This window comes from Manis javanica, chromosome 12, assembly GCF_040802235.1.
Source record: "Manis javanica isolate MJ-LG chromosome 12, MJ_LKY, whole genome shotgun sequence".
In the NCBI taxonomy this organism is placed as follows: Eukaryota; Metazoa; Chordata; class Mammalia; order Pholidota; family Manidae; genus Manis; species Manis javanica.
The window spans coordinates 95993374-96015853 of NC_133167.1; the positions used below are offsets into that span (position 1 = coordinate 95993374).

A 22480-nucleotide genomic window follows, 5' to 3' on the forward strand; every position below is an offset into this window, starting at 1 on the left:
TTTTTTTTAACTTATCATGTAATTTTTTTTAAATTTGCTTGTGTATTTTTTTTTCCTTTGTGCAAAAAAAAAATGTATATTCCAGATGGTTACTTTTTGTTTATCTGTAGAGAACATTTCTTCCTTTTGGTTTTCTCCTAATTTAATAAGCCAGATCATTAGATGCCGTTGTTGTATATAGAATGTTCTTGATGAAAACCTAAGAACAGATGGAGTGGTTTGATGTCATAGGTTACAGACTCATATTTATTAATCAGATTTTTCTCCCTATTAGTTGTACTTACTTTGTCAGTTCCTTAGAGGGGTACAATCCCAGCAGTCTATGAGAGACAGCTAAAAGAAGAAAGAAATATTATGGGCTTTTACTCTGGAATATGGTAACTGTCTATGAATAACTCATATGATCCTTTATATTTTTCCCAGTAAGAATTCTTTTTTTCATTTTATTTTTCATTCTGGTATATGTTTCAACACCTGATGTGACTACAAAGTATTTGCTGTCTACTGCTAGAAAACAGAAGGTAGACTGAAAGAAAGTAATTGTAATCCAGTGTGACAAATGCTACAACCAGTGCTTGGAAGCAGCAAGACAGGATGGAGCAATTTGATGCCTAGAGAACTTGAACTGTCTTTTCACCTGGTTTTGATACATAGGAAAGGGCTTTCCCAGAGAATGAGCAAGGAAGAATATTCCAGAAGAAGGTGCAACAGATGTAAACACATAAAAAGAGGGAGAATACCCACAAATTGTGAAGAGGAGAATTGATGAGTGGGTACTTTAGCTGGATAATGAAAATCTTCTCAAATACATTGCTAGGAAATCTGAACCTTATCTGAAATCACCAACATGCAGTCTATGTGTGCTATTGGTACAGGACACACGAGTTCTAGGATTGGCTTTACTGTCCACTCTATAAACTCTGACCTGTCCTTTAATTCTCCATGTCCTTGAAGTTCTGGGGTCTGAACAAGATGATGTGAGATAAACATCAGTTGCAAGTGAAAGTGCTGATATAAAAGGCAAAGGTTATACTAGCAATAACAGTAATTTTAAAATATTTTAAATACATATTCTTATAAAGATCACACTTTTCCTATTAAAAAACATTTCTTTCCCACTTATGAAAGAGTATGATTTTACTCTGCATTTATTTTCAATCTGATAGAGAACACATTTCTTGTATTTTAATGTTATATCCAAGGAGAAATGTATTATAGAAGAAAAATTAATGATGGATGCAAGTTGAATTTTAGTTAGATCCTCTAAGTCTCCTATAGTGTGCTAACATTTTTTTCAACATCTGTTCTCATTTGTCTTTAAATCGACAATCTTGATTTTCTTCCTAGATACAAAAGTAAACTAACATCATGTGCAATTGAGAATGGATCATAATGTAGTGCAAATGTATTTGTTACTAGTTCAGTAGGATGCTCAGATGCTCAGTGCCTTCTGGATATTGTATATAATTTACACAAATAGCAGTTTCTCTTTTCATGTGGGAGCATGTCAATATTTTGACTTTTTAAGCAGAAAAATGATTGACAGGATCAGCAGAAAACCTGTAGAGTGTGTACAGTAGTTGAAGTGTATTACTATGCTTTTAATAGACATAGGCATTAATAATCTCAGAACAATAGGAAAGTCTCAGAAACTTTAAGGTTTATCCACTACATATATGCATCTCTTAATCCTCTTTTAATGTTGGGACTCTTCAATAAGGTGCAGACAAATGGCTACACCATCAGTTGAGTGACAGAAACGCATCTGCTATTTCAGAGTTAAAGTTAGAATCACCCAAATTTGTAGGGTCTTTCATTAGTCAGTCAGCCTCCCATCCAGTGAACAAAATGCTACACATTAAATCTGACACATGATCATCTAGCTTCTTCTTTCTAAAAATGAATGCTCTAAAGAATTTTTATGTTACAAATACGATTTTTCCCCAAATGACAAGCATTATGTAGGCTCTTTTTTCATTGATACATTGGAACTTAAGCTAAGTAATTCTCAACACTCAAAAGCTTTAAAAGTTAAAAGAGATGGAGTTTTGGTTAGTTTAAAGCTATTTTAGTTTATTCATATATCATAATTATAGCCATCAAGTTTAAAGTAGGTTCATAGCTCTTTTCTTGGTAAAGCCTAGAAATACCACTTTCACAAGAAACATTCTCATAATGAGATAAGCTTGTTCTCTGGCACTGTTTGCTTTCTAATAAAATACCTTACCTAGGGGTTTTAAACAACCTATAAATAGTAGTCCCTTTGCTTTAAAATCCCTTCTTTGGGGCTATAGGCATAAGGGTTTGCTAAGTTCTTGCATTTCTCTATTTTCAAGTTAAGAAAAAAACTAACTTCCTCTCAGCTTTAACAGTTGATAGTATCTTTGGCACTGCCTCGGATCCTCTACAGCAGGGGTTGGCAGACTGGGACTAGTGTGGGCCAAATCCAGCCTACTTTTTTGTAAGTAAAGTTTTATTGGAACATAGACACACTTATTCATGTGTATATTGTCCATGATTACTTTGCACTGCAACAGCAGAGTAGTAGCAATAGATCATGGAGCTCAGACAGCCAAAAATACTTACTTTCAGCACTTTACAGAACAAGTTTGAGAACTACTGCTCTTTAGGATGTGGCTGATGAAACAAATACTCTCAACCTAATTACCCCCAGGACAGTTGCTATTACTCTTTATCTTTCATTCCCTATATTTCTCTTCTTTACTATTTGTTTTGAAGAGATAAGATTATACTGGTTATGTACAGTTTATTTTCATTTGACATAAAATTATTTGTAGACACTGTATACAGATACAGTGTTAAAATAGAACTGTTTTGTAACTTTATTCCTCTCTGTACCATTTTCATATAAGCCTATGACATCATCCTCCATACACACACACACACACACACACGCCTGTAACTTTCACTCACTAGCTTTGTGGCTTTGCAGAAGTAATTCACACCTGTTTGGGCTTTAGTTTCCTTCTTTTTAAACTTAGGGTAATACCTGTGTCTAAGAGTACTTGATAATGGTAACAAACTGAACAAAACAAAGTTTCTACTCTTTAAGGGCTAACACTGTAGTGGCCAGAGAAAGACAGTAAGTAAATTTAAAAAAAATAAAATCTGAAATTTCTTTCAAAACTGGTGTTATAGAGAAAAACAAAGCAGGGAAAAGGAAGTAGAGAGGTCAGAGGAGACTTCTCTGATGTCAGTAGGACAAACACCTCAAGGAAGTGATGGAGCGAACTGTGTGGATATCTGGAGGAGAGCATTTCAAGCGGGGGAATAGCAAGTGCAGAGATGCCAAGGCAGAGGGGTTCTCGTGCTGGGAGAACACCTATGACCAGAGTAAGAGCAGACAAGCGCACAGAAGTATGTGCAACGGGACAGGGTGCAAATAATGGCTGGCCTTGAGGCCGTTTTGAGGTCTTTTAGAGTTTACCTAGTGTGAGAGAGAAAGCAATGGGAGTGTTCCGAGCAAAGCATCACGGGGCCTGGCTTAATCGAAAATATTAGGAAAAAGAATGTTTTTAAGACAGGGATAGGAATTAATTTCATAGGAAACCATTACTGCCAAAAAGTCCTCACATATTAATAATCGCACTAATTGTAAATGGACTGAATTCACCAATCAAATGGCACAGAATGACTGAATGGGTTAAAAACCAAAAAGCAACCAATTAACTATATGTTGCCTGCAGGAGACTCATTTCAGGTCCACAGACTCAATGTATGCTCAAATGACAATATGGAAGAGGAAATTCCAAGCAAGTGGAAACCAAAAGAAAGCAGAGTTAGATCTACTCATATGGACAAACTAGGCTTCAAGCCAGAAACAGTAACAGGAGAGAAAGGAGGTCATCGCATAATGATAAAGGGGTCAGTACAGCTAGAAGTTGTAATAATAATAAATATGCATGTGCCTAAGATCAGAGCACCAAAATATATTAGGCAAATACTAAAATATCTGAATGGAGAAATGATGCAATAATATTAGGGAACTTCAGTATCCCACTCTCAACAATGGACAGGTCATCCAGACAGAGAATCAACATGGAAGTGTTGGAATTGATCCATATTTTAGAACAAATGGACTTAACAGATATATGTAGAACATTCCATCCAACCGCAGCAGAATAAACATTCTTCTCAAGTGCTGCACATGGAAAATTCTCCAGGATAGGACACAAGTCTTAGCAAATTTAAGATTGAAATCATACCAACTCTGTTTTCTGACCACATGGTATGAAACTAGAAAACTGAAAAATCTACAAATATGTGGAGACTAAAGAACACTTCTAAACAACCAATGGGTGAAAAAGAAAGTAAATGGGAACTTTAAAAAAAAAGAAAAAAAACCTTGAAACAAATGAAAAGAAATAAAACACATCAAAACTAATGGGATGCAGTAAAAGCTGTCTGAAAGGAAAGTGTAGCAATAAATGCATATAGAAATGACAAGGATCTCAAGTAAACAACCTGTCTTTACCCCTCAAGGAAAAGAAGAGCCAGTTAAGCCCAAAGTTAGTGGAGGGATACAAAAAATAAAATACACAGCATAAATAAATGAACTAGGGAACAAAGAAACAATAGAAAGGATGAAACTACGAGCTGATTCTCCAAAAAGATAACACTGACAAACCTTTACCTCATCCACAAAGAAGAGAGAAGACTCAAAATTAAAAATGAGTGAGACATTACAACTGATACTACAGAAATTCTTAGGAGATTTCTTTGAACAATTATATACCAACAAGTTTCATAACCTAGCAGAAATTGGTACTTTTCTAGCAATACACAACCTACCTGAATCAGGAAAAAATAGAAAATATAAACAAACCAATAATTAGTAAAGATATTGTATGTGTAATCAAAAAACTCCCAACACAGTAAATGGCTTCAGTGTAGAATTCTACCACACATTTAAAGAATTAACACTAATTCTTCGCAAACTCTTCCAAAAATATTAAGGAATAGGGAACGTTTCCAATGTCATTCAACTACCCAGCTTACCCTGATACCAAAACCAGGTAAGGACACCACAAGAAAAGAAAGCTACACATCAATATATCCCTGATGAAACTAGATGCAAAAATTGCCAACCAAGTATCAGCAAACCAAATTAAGAACACATAAAAAGTATTATACACCATGTCCAACTGAGATTTATTCCTGGGATGCAAGGATGGTTCAACATACACTAATCAATACTTGTAGTATATAACATAGGTAAAATGAAAGATAAAAAACACATATTGATCTCATAGAGGCAGAATAAGATTTGATAAAATAAAAAATTATTTCATGATAAAAATCCTCAGCTGATTGGGTATAGTCAGATCATACCTCAACATAGTAAATGTCATATACAAGAGACCCACAACTAACATTATGCTCAGTGGGGAAAAACTGAAAGCTTTTCCTCTAATATCAAGAAGATAAGGATGCCCAGTTACCACGCTTATTCAGTATAGTGCTGGAAGTCCTAGCTTGAGCAATTAGACAAGACAACGAAATAAAAGACATGAATTTGGAAAGTGAGAAGTTAGTTTTTTGCTATTGGCAGGTGATATGATCTTATATATATAAAATTATAAAATCTCAATAAAAAAACTTGAAATCAGTGATTTCAGTACAGTTGCAGGATATAAAATCAACATACAGACATCAGTTACATTTCATTACACTAATGAAGAAACATCTGAAAAAGAAATAAAATACTATTCCATTCACAAAAGCATCAAAAACAAAAACTTTCTTAGGACTAAATGTAACCAAGGAAGTTAAAGATCTGTACAATGAAAGCTATAGTACTTTGCTGAAAGAAATTTACATTCAACATAATCCCTATCAAAATGCTAAAGGGATTCTTTACAGAAAAAGAAGAAACAATCCTAAAATTTGTATGGACAGGCCCCCAAAAAGCCAAAACAATCCTGACAGACAAGAACAAAGATGTATCACAGTTCCAGATCTCAGCTGTACTACAGTTACGGTAACAAAAACATTAACTAAGGGCATAAAAATAGACCAGTGGAACATAATAAAGAGCTCAAAATTAAACTGCATTTATGGTTAAGTAATATTTGACAAGGGAGCCAAGAACACTCAGTGGGGAAAGGATAGTCTCTTCAACATTCGGTGTTGAAAAAACTGGATGACAATAGGCAGGAAAATGAAATTGAACCCCTGCCTTACACCGCTCACAAAAATTAACAAGAAATGGGTTAAAGACTTAAATAGAAGGTCAGACACATATAAAACTAGAAGAAAAAAAGGAACAGGGAAGAAATTCCTCAACATTGGTGTTGGCAGTAATTTTTTAAGATATGTCACCAAAAGCACAAAAACAAAAACCAACCAATGGGACTTCATCAAATTTAAAAGCTTCTCTCATTGAAAGAAACAATGTAAAAACTGAAAAGGCAGCCGACAGAATGGGAGAAAATATTTGCAAACTATGTATCACACAGGGGCTAATATGCAAAACATATAAGGAACTCATGCAGTATCAGCAAAGAAACAATTCAATTAAAAATGTGTAACTAGACATATTTCTAAATAAGACATTCAGATGGCCAACAGGCACATGAAAAGATGCTCAGCATCTCTAAAATCATCAGGGAAATGCAAACCAAAACCACAATGAGATACCACCTCACACTTGTTAGAAAGGCTATTGTAAGAAAAAAATGATTAGTGTTGTTGAAGATGTAGACATGGCATTAGCAATATTTTTCTGGATCTGTCTCCTTGGGCAAGGGCAACAAAATAAGCAGTTGGGATTAGTTTTAATGTTTTGATCATTTTATTATTAGCAATGCTCGATGACTCTGGACTGAGGGAAATTCATATCAGGCGATTGTCCAAGATATTTTTAAAATACACAGATCCTTGAAGTTTATCATACTTGTAGTACGAACCATTCACTCTCTTGCATTATCCTTTTCACGCTATCACTACTATTGAAACTCAAGGAATTCAGGAATGATCTAAATTTTGGTGGTTTTCAAACTGTTTATCGTGGATCCCTAAGAGCTCAGCAGCGGTATATGTATGTGTGTTGGCCAAGGGTTGGCGGGGGAGTAGAGTAGAATTGCATAGGCTGGAAGCAGCTTTTCCTTTGTATACATTAGACTTCCAATTAAGATTGTTTGTTTTCTCCAGAAAAAAGTGCATGTTGGTTCCGTAAAGAATTGCTATAAGTAGAAAGAGTCTGAAAACCATTTGTATAGAGCAGTCAGTGTAAGTAAGCATAATGACCTTACTGGAGAAGTCAGGCATTTATTACCCAGAAGTTGGGTAATATGATATTGAAAACAGATTCAAATATAAATTTTTTAGTTTCTTATTAAACAAAAGTTTGATGTATGGTTATGAACACAGTGCAACTCTGCAGAACCTCCTCTGACCTTCTCCACTTAATTGTATAAACACAGCCAGACAGTATCCCTTGAGATTTCTCTGTTTGGAGCAGAAGACACATAGAGGCATCCCAGGCAGGAAACTCACGGATGCTGGTTATACATACATAGCGGTAGAAATGAATAAAATGAATCAATAAAATTGGGCAAGTTCTGAGGAATTTCTGGGCTAAAATAATTTTAGTTTTCACTTTTTTAACCCATTAGTCATTTGAGCTGAACACATAATATTTTTACAGAGTTGATGAGTACCTAAATCTTAACATTAGTCCATGTCAAAAATATTTGTAATAACATGGCAAGGAATGTTCTTAGAAAGATTTTGAAAAGCACCCATCATTTTCTTAATCCATGACATCTTTCAGCGTGGAATAACTTGACGATACGCCTCCTGTAGCAAGCAGATGTAATTTTGTGCAGAAGTAATTTTGTGTTCTCATTCCTAAAATGCCAAACAATTCAACTGCCTAGACAACGATCCTGCTAAGTTTGTTAGACTGTTTTATTGTGATGTGCTTGTTTACTTTTGCAAGGCTTGTAAATTTCATGCCATTAAATTTCCTAAGTGATATAATACCTTACATTAATGAATATTTCTTAAAATAATCTATTAAACAACCACTAGAAGTCAAGAAAAAAAGCTATGCACATAAACTCACTGTGAAAAAGGGTGGAGAGGTGGCTTATAGTGAATATATTCTAAATCTAATTCTATGATTTTCAATGAAATGTATGACTGTGACTGTAGTGTACATCTTTAGTATCATTTGCAATCTCACACTGCTTTTGGAAGTCCATATAATTCATACATACTATGAAAGTCCTAAAACTTAAGAGGATGAAGAGCATTTAGAATTAGACCTTCAAAATCTCATAAATAATGTTTCAGGTTCTGTGTCTTAAAAATTAAGTCACATTTAAATACACAAAGAATGGTAATTTTATGTCCTATTATAAAGAGAATAAATTGCATTTACCTCTGTGTGCATTTGTAATGTAACCATTCTGGAACAGAACACATTATGGTCAGATCCAGAAAAACTTAACAGATTTCATTCCCATCTATTCCTCCTGTTTCCTTGACAACCGCCACAGATGCTGCTATCACCATGGGGATGGTCCTCCTGAATGAAGCGGCAACGTCCAAAGGCGATGTCGGGAAAAGACGGAGTAAGTTTCTGCGTTGCTATGTTTATAATTTCATATTAGTTTTAAGATTACTTAAGTCAAATGGGAAATATAAAAAGTCTTTTGTAAACATAAACTTGTAAAGAAATGTTGTGGTTGAGGAGGTTGCAATGGGTTTTTTGGGGGGCTGTGGGGGGGGGTTCTATTTATTGGCTGTGTATGTGCAAATACTTGAAAATTTATTTCTTCCAAAATGAGATTGGGTGACTTTCTGTGGAACTGCATATAAAGGAGTGCTGTCACTTACCCTTGCCAGGGTGCTCTAGATCCACCTTTACTGAAGCTGTGGTCTCTGTAGTGATGTCTGCACTAGGAGAGAGAAAATTCTGTAGGCAGAGGCTTCAGCGATTCTATCAGCAAATGGTATTATGCCCTGTGCGCCTCAAGAGTCAGGCGTGCACTGAAGGGCTCAGCTCGGATGGAGCTGTTTTCACAGAGCTTTTGTACTGAAATATACCTTCCAGTCATCTCCGAATCTCCTTGCATCAACATTTAAGAAGAGAACTCAACCAAGTTCTAGTATTTTCTCTCAGACCAAGTTAACTGTGTTTTATCCTTTGATGGAACTGTTCCTCCCATGAAGACGTAGAAGAAAATACATTTTTGTGAAGTAACATACTTTGGCAGGAAAAGGGAAGAACATGTGGGAAAAATCTGCCCTGAGGAGCATAGGTTAGGAAAGGGCAAGGACCTTAAATTCAGTATCTCTTGCCACGGACCTTTCTATAATTAATACCCTATGTGGTTCTATGATTATACCTCCTCAAACATAAAATTAAAAAATTTCTCAATATGCTTTACATTTCTGAACCCTTGTTTAAAGCCCATAATTTATGTATGAGGGGCACAGGTATCTGGAAAAGACTAATATTTATTAAGTTTAAAATAAAAATCCAGGCTTCCTTTCTTCATGGGCGTTTTAGCCGGGGTGGCATACACGTAAGTAAAGCGCTGTGACTTCTCAGTATTCAGGTGTCTGACGCGTTGACTTTGTCTCTGGTGATGCTACCTGTGCACCAGTGTAAAGTAACAACAGAAGAAACAAGTATTACTTTGTTTACCTAAGCGTTGTTTAGAGCATCATTTTACAGTGTGTCTCTAAATGATGTGATCTTGGGATTGACAAATAACATTTATGAGGACATATTCCTATGTAGTTATATATTTATCACATACCTTGTATCAAGGTAAGTAAATGATAAGAAATACATAGTAATTTTTGAATCTCACAACATTGGTGCTACTGAGTTTCTAAAATCACTACTTGCAACCTTCCTCTTGGTCAATGTTTGTGTGTATATCACTCCAGCCCGCACCACTGCCAAATTATTCATCCCTTATGTTGTATGAGAGAGAATGAGACATAGGAAATGTATGTCAAAATTATTCCTTTTGATTCTAGCATGATTTGTATTTTTCCTAAAATGCAGCTACTGTGATGATTATTGCCCAGTTCAGAACGTTTGGTGTCATCATAGCATTTTTCTCTGACAAGTATGTTGCCTTGCACGGGCTGTGCAGCTGATTCAGCCATTACGGATTCCTCCCTCGGGTCCGCTCCTTGCCCTACATACAAGTACTTGAGTAGCATTATTTTGTCCCTCTGCACAGAATCAAGTAAATACATTGTTTTACTTGATCACATATTTTGATCCTCACTTCCTATTCTGCGGAACCAAATCAGGCTATTGAAGAGTGGCAAGGGGAGTGTTATTCAGCTTCTGGATTTTTTTTAAAAACAAAGGAGATACAGAGGAAAGGAAGAAGTTTTTCATAAAAATACCAAATGTGGTAAGGCATAAGGTAAAGGTACCAGGTAATTAATTGTAGGTTTACCAAGACTGTTGTGAGCAAAGGTGTTAATAAGGACATCTGGTTAGTGCCTCCTATCTTGGATAGTCTACAGTTGTTTTAAAAAGGTGTTTTTCTTTTTGTGATATTTAGCAACCTGTTTTTTACTTTATTTTCTGCCAATTTCATTTGAAATTCAACTGCCCGAGCATTGTCTGAAGTGATATGTCACGAGGCTGTAGGTGAATGTGATGACGCGCTCATGACTTAACAATTTGCACTCAAAACTGAGAGGACATTGTTCGTACAGTGTTGAATGGAAACTGCCAAGTTTCTAGACCCTTTTCTGCTGATTTCCAGCATTGTAATTAAACCTAGTCCAGAATTTTTTTAAATATATGCCATCATTTTAGGAACATACAGAACTGTTTACTTTCCCTTGTGTTCCTCTGCCTTCGTGTGTTTAATCTCTTTCATCTTGTCTTCTCCTTCCTTTCATAATTACCTCAGGTATTTTTCTGTGTTTTTTAAGAACACTGTGAAACTAGTGAAAGGATACAAGTACTGTGCAAATGTTTAATTCTTAGAAATGCTTAGCTCTTCCTTATTAAGCGATAACTATAATTTCTACTTATTTATAGATTTCAGTGAATTCAGTTTATTTAAATGTTTTTTCTTTTATTCTAAACATACCTGTAATTGACTCATATTTTTAAGCCTTTAAATTTTATGAACATGTTTAGATTTTACTAGTAATAGCAATCTTATTTAATATCCAAAAATACATATGCAAATAGATATTTTATTATATATATATATATGATGTCTTTATCATACACACACACACAGACACATATATATATATAATTTCCATTACCCACTTACTTTCAAGTAAAATCTTCCTAACCATAATAAAAAAAAGAAAGAAAAAAGTAATTTCCCTATTGACAACTTGCCCAGGATAAAGTCACACTGAACACCAAGGCCACAGCCCAGCACCCGCCCCAGTACCACCGCCTTCTGTTCCTTTGTCAGGAGGAACAGTGACTCTCCCACACTGTTTTTCTCCCCCTTTGGCTCCCCAGGGTCCCACATCCCCTCCCTCTTCCCCGCCTTCTGTACGCTAGGAGGAAGTATTTCTAACCAACAGGCTTTTAGTGAAACAATAATATGAAGTTTCATTTCTTTATCAATATTGCAAGGCATCTGACCGGAATCAGATTACATTTAGCATCCTAATACTGCAAATGTATTTTTTGCGAATACAGCCAATGCTTCATAGTGCAGAGGCTAGTGATCTTGTTTGTGGTTTATCACACATTTGATCCCTGTGGGGCATTGTAGTACTTGTAGAAGCTCTGTAAGAGAAGAAAACCTCCCAAAGATTTAGATCAGTCACTTTTGTTGTTTTCATACTCCAAATAGTATATCTTCATTGAGAAGAATGTGGAAAATAATGAGTACATTGTATTTTGGGTTATCTGGTTTGTTGTACCTGTGTATGCCATGAACCATTAAATGTAAGTATACTGCAGTTAATTAAATGTATTTAAAAAATATAAACATTTGGGTTGCATGTGTCTAGACACTAACGGCATTTTCTGTCTCTTTCTAGTAATTTGCCTGGTGGGATTAGGCCTGGTGGTGTTCTTCTTCAGTTTTCTACTTTCCATATTTCGTTCCAAGTACCACGGCTATCCTTATAGGTAACAGCATACTAATATGAATGTTCTCATTTTTAACTAATAGAAAAAGACAATGTCAATGGTTAAAATATATTTAAGTATTAATGTAAAGTAGCTAATCATTTGTCAAGTGATTTTAAACTCAGTTAAGCAAGTTTTTAAGCAGCATGTGTTCAGCATAGACGATATAAAGGAGCTATAAGGCACGGCTCCTCCTCCAAGCAGTGTAGTTTCCTTTAAGAGATGCGTGTTATATGTGTACATACACATATGACAAAATGTTTAAGCTTTGTGGAACTTATCAAAATTGTGTCTTCTCTTGGTTTGTCTATCATGATTTTGACCTCATTTGCAGTTTTTTCCTCTCACATAAATCTGCTGTTCAGTAGCTTTTTTAAATAAGAAAAGCCAATTTGGAAGGGAAACTTAAATGACAAAATGACCTCTGGTCACTAGAAGTTGTCATACTAAACATCTCATAAGATTTTCACCAACATAACTGTCATAATCGGAGGTGGGAAGATGTTGAAAATTCATTATGAGACCACATTCGTCTAACTGCACTATACTTCTATTAAAGCGCACTACAGTGGAGGTGTCCGATTACTGCTATATTTAGGCAGGTTGTCAGTTTGAGTGGCAATGGCCTCATAGCCTCTGTTGCTGGCGGAGCTGGTTGGGGCAGCCGGGAAGTGCTCCTGTGGGGCCTGCGCCCCTCCCGCCCCCGCTCTGGCCGGAGCTCATGGGATTTGGGGTCAGGGTCCCCTCTGCAGTCTGTGATGTGGATGAGTTAGTCACAGATGTGCAGTTTATGAATTAGGCGTAAGTTCACTTCTTGATCATATTCCTCTCTTGGCTTCTCTTAAAGGAATCAACATTCCACTTTCTCCTCTAGGGAATAATTCTAGTAGCTTCATCTATCCTGCTCTCTAGTGGAGAAGTAAAGGCCCTTCCTTCCCTTTCTCAGAGATTTTGAAGACTCTCTGCTGAGATAGTAAATAAAAGCTCATCATACCTTCTACCCCTTCCACATGTGAACTGTGCAATTATTTTAAGGGAGTTCTACCCAGACAGCAACAATTTATACCTTTATCTGGAGGCAAAGCTCATCCCATAATGGAGAGAGCTGATCAGGAGGTGACAGTGGAAGGACAAGGCTCTGTATTTTCTCATATAAGCAGAGCCACATTTTCCAGTCTCTTCTTCCCACATCCATTACAAGTAAATATACAAAAAAAAAAAGAGAAAGTTAAAAAAACATGAGAGTCAGATCTGAGCTGTGCCTTAAATCCTGGTTGCAATGTCAGTGAATTTTTTAAAACATTACTTCTAAGAACAGCAAGATTAGTTAGAAAGACAAAGTCTCTACTTTCTTCGTTCCTCTCTTAGCAGATAGGAAACCAATTTTGCTTTTGAAAATGTGAAATGATCAGACTAATCAAATCCAAGATTAAACATACCCAAGAAATATGAAGTTATGTTTTCCCTTCCCCCTACCCTGGGATTGAGAATCACGGTTCTGTATGATCTGAGTCTTGGTTGGACACACATGTATTCTACAATGTAATCTGTAAATTAAGAGAAATGGAAATCTTCTATGTCTTTTATCTAGGATGCCACAAACACTTAAAAGCTATTTCATTTGATTCTCTAGCACCTACAGTATGTTAAATAAAGGCTGCATCTCTATGTTTATGAAAGGTAAAGGATGTAGTAAGATTCTTAAATCCTGTTTAGTTGGCGGGCAGAATATGAAGGAAGCTCAAGAGCAAATTCCAGCTTTCCTTGTATATCAGAGCATTTAATCATAACTGGGGTGTCATTCCTTATCTAGATTGTTCTCTCACATATAATGACTGGGAAAGATAGGAAAGAATTACATTTTTACGAGTTCCATAGAACAACATTACATGTGACAGCACTATTTTTGTTATATGAATGGCTTAAATTTGTACTTTTTCCCAAGGAGTTCTCATTTAGTACAATAACTCTCCGATATTCTAGTTCTTTACCAGGAGTGGACCTATAAATCACCTGGGAAGCTTTCTAACATACATACCCTAGGCCTCACCTGAATACACACGGTGAACATTCTGCACCAGGATGCACGCCTGCTCATTTTATGTTCCCATGTACGTGGCACTGAACACTCATACCGTGTAACAGTCCCCCTCCTTTGCCAAGTCCCCACCAGGCTAAACAAGGAACGGGCTTGCTGTCAGGTGGCCTCATGGGGCTGGAAATGCCAAAAAAATTTCTTCTAAGAAATCAGAGGTGGAAATCACGCCCCTGAGCGGTTTGTGAGTATGAAATTTAGCATAATATAGATGAAAATCCACAAGAAGGAACTGCAGAGAAACAGAATCAGAACAGAGCTAACAAAGGGGCTTTAGGAGCCAGACAGCAATGCTGAGTACGATGTGGCTTTACCAAGAAATGAAGGCGGGATCCCAGCTGTCCAAGCAGCCCTTTCCAACTCTGTCATTTGCTGTGTCACTGCGCAACTCAGTCACCCAGCTCGTCCACTGCCCACGGATTCTTTCAGCCTTACTCTCTCACCACATCACACTGAAGCCTTCCGGTATTCTCGTCAGCCTCTCAAGAGCTTTCATGTGATCCGGGTTTCTACGTTCCGTCTTTCCCGTGGGTACAGTGGTGAGCTGTGCCTCGCCCTCCGTGAATCCTTACACACTCCTGCATCATCCCTCTCTGCGCACTCACTTAACCTCTGCTGCTGTCAGTGCGTAGAGGACATATGCTCCCTTCAGTGCATTTCCAACATCCCTCTGAGCTAACAAACTATACCACAGGGAAGCCATAGGAGCAAAACAGTAACGATTTTACATTTGTAAAGTTGTATTCCTTTGCATTAGTCTAGTACATGGATGTGTGCAACAACTACCTTAATACTAGTATATGTTGCTTTGGGCTTTTTTCCCATTGTATCACTTTCCTTCTAAATAAGGCTTCTTTTGTTTTTTCTATGAAATGTGATTAGTTCTCTTGTGAATGATCATAACAAATAGATAAACATCAAAAGCAAGGGTTACTAGAGATTTGGATAAATCCTGAGCTAAATTCTAAAAATCTGATAGTATAGGGAAAAAATATATGACTAATTCACTGGAGAAAAAGCAAAGTTGATGGCGGAAACATAAGGCAGAGAGGAAATAAGTGAAAGAAAGGAAAACAGAAAAAATTCTGGTAATAGTTGAAAGATGAGATGTTGATAAAGAAAAAGAGACTTTTTCCCCCTGAACTACCCTGGTGAGAAGCCTGGTAAATTGTGAACATAGCATCACATTCTTCCCAGTCACTTTGCAGTCTCAGACACATTCATCTGTGGCACCAGCATTATAGTACTTAATCAAAACAAACAAACCTTGCCCATATCAGACAGTGACAGTGTGTAGGGAAGGAGAGAAATGAGATACAGGACACCGTCATTACAGGAAGAGGAAAGTCTGGAAAACATACTCCAGAAGGAATGTCCTGGCCTGAGTACTTGTGAAAAGAAATCTGTGGATGCCCATCTTCAAAGAGTTAGGACCTACTGTACTGAGTCATAACCCCTGGGGAGCAAGAGCTAAATCAATCCATTCATTCATGCAGACACACAGTGCAGTATGCATGCAGAAGAAGAAAAGTGTTTCTCAGCCAAGACCATGGCCTTGACTTTGAGATGAGCTAAGGACAAATAGTTATTTTCCTTCAAAACATGGAAAACCTCCCACTTCTGCCTACTTTAGACAGTACTTTGGGTAAGACTCCTGGGATATTCCTGAGTGAAAATGAACATTTGAACATAACACCACCTACTAATTTAAAAATAACTTTTAGCCAGAGCATCAACTCCAATGCCAAAGTACTCACATGGGTGAAATGCCTTATTGAAGCTTCTATAGCCTCCACTGCCTTCCTTTTAAATTTTAACTTTTGCACCAAAAAAATACCATGATACACACAACTATGTCCAGAATTATCTTTACGCTAATTTTTGCTGTAGTCCCTTACAAATTATAAATCCCTTTAATCTTCAACATTTAATTTCTTCAATATTGAGTGATCCTTTTAATTGATTTTAATTTCGATTTTAATCTTAAGCATCACAAAACATTAAGTTTTTATGCCCCTCATCATGTTTTCTCAATACTAAACACTGCTATTCTTTTTCTTGGTTCTATGTACTTGCTGAAGGGGATAAAAGTCTACTTTAAATGTTTATCCTATTTCCTTAAATCTTCCCCACATTTTAGTCTTAAAGGGTTTTTTCCCTACAGTATCAATATGTTCCACACCATTTCACACCACTAAATTCTTCCAGAATGTCTTTTAAGTTTCAGTAAGCAAACTTCCCCAATTTAAATCTGTGTGACCTTGGACATGTTACTTAACTTTTCTAAACCTTGGTTTTTTCATTTGTAAATGGAAAATATTTTATCTATTTCACTTGTCTATTATATTGATGACAGGAGAGAATGCATGTGAATCCCTCAGCATGTTGCCTAGTACACACAGGCACATAGCATTAATTACTCAATAAATATTTGATGCTAATTACCATTGATTCTGATATAAATATTTTAAACTCTTTTATGTTTAATCTACTTCTCCTAAGCAGGATTTTCCTCACACTGAATATTAAGTAACTGTTGTTTTCTATCTGTATGATTCAGTTGAGTGAAGAACAGATTTTCCCTGAACCTTTTGATGAACTTAATTGGGCTTCTGAGTCCCTTGAAACTACCAGGGAAATATCAAGATTATTAAGAATTTGATCTAATTACCATCTGAGCCACAGTTCAAAAGAAGAAATGATATTCCAATGGTAGCACTAAATTCATTTTATGTATTAAATAAAGATTAACTTTAGGGCTTACCCCATTTTTTTAAGAAGAGAAAAATGTTAGTAGCAATATATGATAGTCTCAAATTATGTCATTACTTTCCCAATATTTTCCACTGACACACTTTGACCCATAAAAGTTTTCTTCAAACATTTTCCGAAAATATGTTTATGACACAGGTCTCTCCTTTAGTAGGAAAATTACAGGAACTTTCTCTATTAGTTCTATTACTTTGCTTCAAAACTCCAAAATCCATTAGTTGTGAGAGGTACTGTGGCATAATGGGAGAATCATACATAGAATCAGAAGACCTGAGTTCAATACGTATTTTGTATATTAGTTAGGAACTCTGTCTCTGCAGTCACACAATTATGAGTTTAAATCTTAGATGTTCTCTTCACTGACTTTGAGACTTGCAGTTAGTTATTTAACTTCTCTGAGTATCATTTTTCCTCACCCCTAAAATAGGGTTTTTATGGTGTTGCAGACATGCTTAACTATTAAGTTTGCCTTACTGTGTCTCTGTCTTTTGCAACATATTTAACATTGTTAAGCCCATTTCTAAACTTGGCACCTCCAAATGTTGTGGGGGTAAATTATATAATCAATTTTAGGGTCTGAAACACAGCCTGCTCTCACTAACTGAGCTGTCCCACCTACCTCTTATCTGTAGCAGCCATTTAGCACTTGATTACTGAGTAGTACTTCATGACATTACGTTTTTCATTAAGTGTTCATATATAACTTATTTTTGGAGTATTGAATTCCTTTTCATTCTAGAATATTATAAGGTATTTTATAGAAAGATCCTTGAAAATACCTTTTTTAATATCTCCAAAGTGCTTTGCACATAGTAGGTGCTCTTCACATACTTGTTAATTGAATTTGCTTATTTAAAACATTTGTTTAAATTCATTTCTTATCAAAATGCAACAGGAACCATTAGGGTAGAAACATAGGAAAATAGCCCTCCTTTGCTGCACTGCACAGCTCCGGGGCACGGACACACCCGATGGCACTCCATGGAGTTGTCCGGTCGCTCCCCACACCTAAAGGGGTTTGTGGTGTGTGGGAAGATAATCATTCCATAAACCTGAGCTCTAGAGACAGTTATTGCAACTTCACATTGACTCTGACCTGGCTGGCATCAAATAAAAAAGCAGAACAAAAATATGTATTAAGCTTATAATGGACATGGAAACTATCTTCCCTTGTCTTAAAAGGTACTTGTAATTCATGATGCCCTTGGTTATTCTGAGAAATGATAATGAAAAAAGTGGATTGACATTCAGTAAGTGCAGAGTAACAGTTAGAAATGAATGGGAGTCCTACAAATGGTGAGAAGGTGTGACAGCAGACAAGCACAGCCAGGCAGAAATCCCCAGGATGTACAGAAGGTCAAGCCACCTTCATCTCTACATCTTAGATGTAGATCTCATCTGTAGCAGGAATAGAAAACACAATTTTGAGTTGTACAAAAAACTAATACAGAAATGGTATCAGCTCACAAACGTACCACTGAGAGGAGTTTCCCCGGGATCGCCTTTCTCATGCCGAGTCCCAGCTCAGAATGACAAAGGGCCGAAGAGTCGGAGATGGTGCCGGAGGTGCTGGAGTGCTGGTAAGGCACCGGTGTCTCGCCCCATCTTAGTTTATCTAGATAAGGAATGCGCTGCTAAGTCTTGAAACGATACTGTGTAAATGGAAATTGAATCTGAAGGACTATTTTTTCCGTATTGTTGTATTTCACTGTGGTGCCCTGGGAAGTGATCTGGACACTGAGTGAGCAGATGTGATGGGGAGCATGGCACTTTAACACTGTAACCCAAGGCAAGTCTTTTCATCTTCTCAGAGCCTCCGTTTTCCTCATTTTTCAAATAATGACCATAGCATTTATCTCAAGTAAAACAAGTTCTGGCAAACTCTTGTTTTGCAAACATAAGACAACTTCACCGTGAAATCTTATATGGCAGTCAGGCTATTGCACTTAGTGGCTACAGGGACAAGTCCTCAGATAAAAACTGCCAGCAGTATACTCTGACCTATGGAAGTAACTGTTTGGCAAGCACAGTATATTTTATTAGGCAATAATAGTCATTTACATGTATATTCCTTCCAATCTAAACAAAATATAATTCTACTTGGTTACTTTTCTTTTGTTATTTTAGGGAGGAATGCAGAATAGTTGACAGAATATATTTAATTCTGCCTAGAAAAAAATGTAATGAAATCTCTTTTCCCCCTAGTAATATAAACCTTAATATCCAAATCAATGAAACAAAACAGAAGTCTTCTATATAGGCATTAAGTATTTTTTTTAAATCAGCATTTGATGATTTCAAAAATAGATATTAGGAACCTCTACATAAATCCAAAGTAATTTTTGTAGAAAATTCAGAATCCAGCTTTTTAAAGTTTTGCACAGCACATCCCAATGCCCTGACCTCAGAACACAGGGTCTGAGCTGACATACACATCAAAGGCAGCCCTAGAGGGCTCTTTCCGGGGTGGAAATGCAGCTTCCTGCTGGGGCAGCACCTCACCATTCAGCAAGGCACTGCCGACTGGAGGGAGGAAGCTCCTGTGGTCTAGGGGGCTTTTTGTTCTTCACCTGCCTACGCCCCAGCCTTACCCGCCATACTAGCTTTGTTAGTTTTCCCCCAGATGTAGTATTCATGTTTCCGACCACACCAAATTATAATAACCATGTCATCAAAACTCTTACTAAGTGTCCTTCTCCGTGTAGTCCTCTGTGGAGGGAAGCGGCCTCCACAGTGGCTATACTTGAAAGCTATGGCCCTGTGTGACTGAATACAGAGAGGTTTCCATTCCCAAAGATGTCCTTCCCTTCTCCTAATCAAGTTCTGAATTTCTTTAGGCCTTTCTTAGATAACTTACTTCAGATTTCCAGACTTCCCTGGGTTCAGTAATCTTCTATGACAAAGAAGAGTGCTCCAGGGCATTTGGGTAAGAGGTCCAGCTAGCAGCCTTAATGTGCTGCTCTCTTAGCAGTTGTCACTATAAAGGTTAGAAACTCCCTAAGGACAGTGAGTGACTGAGTTCCACAAATGAACAGGAGTGAAAATTCAACCAGTGGCCTATATTCATGCTGAGTAAAGAAGCAAGGTCTTTCCTCTACATTTTTCTGGATTCCAAAATGAAATCAGCAGCTGCTGCCTAACCACAGACGTGGCTTCTATGACACAGAATGCCGCTGTGTAACCAGGTCTCCCTGACCCTGCCCCAGTTTGAGAACAAGAAAAACAGTGCACAAGAAAATTCTATGAGCTAACGATTTCAGTAGAGAATAACCAGCTCCCAATTGGACCAAATTCATTCATTCAAGAACACCGTGTGCATTCCATTTTTTTTAGAACACCAAGAACAAATAGAATAATTAATTCAAGATAAGTAAGAACAAACTGCAAACCAATATTTGGTGCCTGTTCAGATACTTCAAACAAAAAGAAAGGAGCACATAAGCTTTACATACAGTGTGGGTCCCTGGTAATCAGCCAGTAGCCAGATCCAGACCCCTCATTCTCAACCCACGTAACCATTCCAGCATTTTAAATGACCAGCTCCTCTTTGAAATGCAATACCCTGGATTTTGACACTCTTACACCTTCCTTTTTCCTTTTAGATTGCTTCTCAGTCCCAATATATGTGTTAAATCCTGACTTTCCTCCTGAGATCTAGAAGCAGATCTGAATACCACATTAGCCCCTCACCTTCACCAGGTCCAAACCCACCCTCCCCTCTCTCCACACCTGTTGCCTTCCTCCCCGCGAGACATTGTTCTCACAGTCATACAAGGTGGAAACCTTGCAGTGATCTTGGCCTCCATCACTTTGTATTACCACCTAAGTTGTCTTATCGGTGTCGGCAGTATCTTCAAACTATCCTCCAGCCTCCTAACCTCTGTAAGTCTCCCCTTACCTTAGAGTAAGGCAGCATTATTTCCACGTACACACAGGTTATGTCACTTCTTCGTCAGAGCACACTAATAGCTAACAAGAAAGAGGGAAAAAATATACGTTCCTTCTGCAAGATACAGATAAGCAAAATGAAGAAAATAAGATTTTTCATAACCCCTCTGCCCAGATTATGAATGTCAGCAGTTTGGCTGGTATGTATTTTGAACCTAGGAAAGGATTATACCATATATATTTCACGGCATTTTTTTTCTTTTATACTTCAGAGTATACTTCAGTGCCATTAAATAGTCTCCTATAGTATGGTTTTTCTAGCTATATAATAACTCCAATGTATAAATCACTCTAAAAGTTCTTTTAAATTTGGTTCCATTCAACATAACCTCTGCTTCAGTGCCACGGTCAGTAACTGCTATCTGTGGCCGAGTCCAACCCACCGCCCAGTTTGTGTGCCATATAAACTAAGAATGTTTTTTACAATTTTAAATCATTGGGGGAAAAAAATGGAATATTTTGTGGCATGTGAAATTTATGCAGAATCCAGACTTCATTGTCTGTGAATAAAGTTTGATTGGAGCACAGCCAGATTCATTTCTTGATGTATCACGTGTGGCTGTTTTTTCACTCCAACAGCTCAGCTGAGTAGCTTCCACAAAGATGTATGATCCACAGTTTTTGAAATGATTTCTGGCATTTTTGCAGAAAATGTGCTGACTCTGGGTTTAGTCATATTGAACACAATGCCTAATGTATTTTCGCACTTGTTACCTGCCCTCATTCAGCAGCTGTAGCTGAGGCTGTTGTCCCTTCATTTCACTTGTTCTCAGAGTTTTGGTTGGTTTGTTTTTGAATTCCCACTCGCCATCCTGTCAGGCGTGCTACTGTGTCACATCTGATTGTATCCAGATCGTACTCTCTAAAGAGAAACACGATGGCCGTGACTTCCAGTCATTCCATTTCTTGCAATGACCTATGCACCATATTCTTGTACACAGTAGGTGACCCATGAATCTTTGCTGGACATGAATGAGGCTGACCTTTTTGTCCTGAACTTGTGAAAAGAACTGACACTTTTCTGTAGAAAAATGTATTTTGAATATCAAATAATACAGTGGCTGATGACCTTTTGGAAGATCACTTTTCAGCAAGCCAAGGACCGCATTTCTATTCAGACTCTGAGTGTTTGCTAGTGTGAGGGAGCAGCTAGGAGAGCGCCAGCCAAAAGAAGCGCTTGAGATCTTCGCCCCATTCCTTCTCTGCAGACACAGTGCCCTTCTGCATCCCTGATGGGCTTTGAGCAGCGGTCGAGTTATACCAACCTGAAGGGCACAGGGCATCCCTCAGCTAGAGAGGGCGTCCCGGGGGAGTGTTTGGGCGTGTCAGGCCTGCTAGGTGACCTTCCTGTGCACAGCTCAGCACCCTTGCCAAGAGCCTCTATCTTCTGTTGCTCCCTGACCTAAAGCTGACCACGCCTGAGCTTATTTCAGCATAAGCTGAAGGTCATGATGGCCAGCGCTATGCATGTGCAGACCACCATGACCTGCACTGAGATTCACTGGTGATGGGGCGGAGGGGAATCCAGACAGAAGCTGACGGGGTCACCC

General features: G+C 37.5%; 1 protein-coding gene across 4 annotated transcripts in view; it reads left to right on the top strand.

Moving 5' to 3' along the window:
- TUSC3 (tumor suppressor candidate 3) overlaps positions 1 to 22480 on the top strand; it is a 203275-nt gene that overhangs the window by 177794 nt on the left and 3001 nt on the right. For 2 of the 4 annotated variants that reach the window (XM_036997242.2, XM_073219084.1), the window contains exons 8-10: positions 8526 to 8600; positions 12025 to 12115; positions 18709 to 18771. In XM_036997242.2, coding sequence (XP_036853137.1) covers positions 8526 to 8600; positions 12025 to 12115; positions 18709 to 18727 — 185 coding nt within the window. In that variant the 3' untranslated portion in view covers positions 18728 to 18771. The remainder of the gene's footprint in view (positions 1 to 8525; positions 8601 to 12024; positions 12116 to 18708; positions 18772 to 22480) is intronic. The other 2 variants (XR_012124008.1, XM_036997244.2) reach the window with 1 other exon arrangement.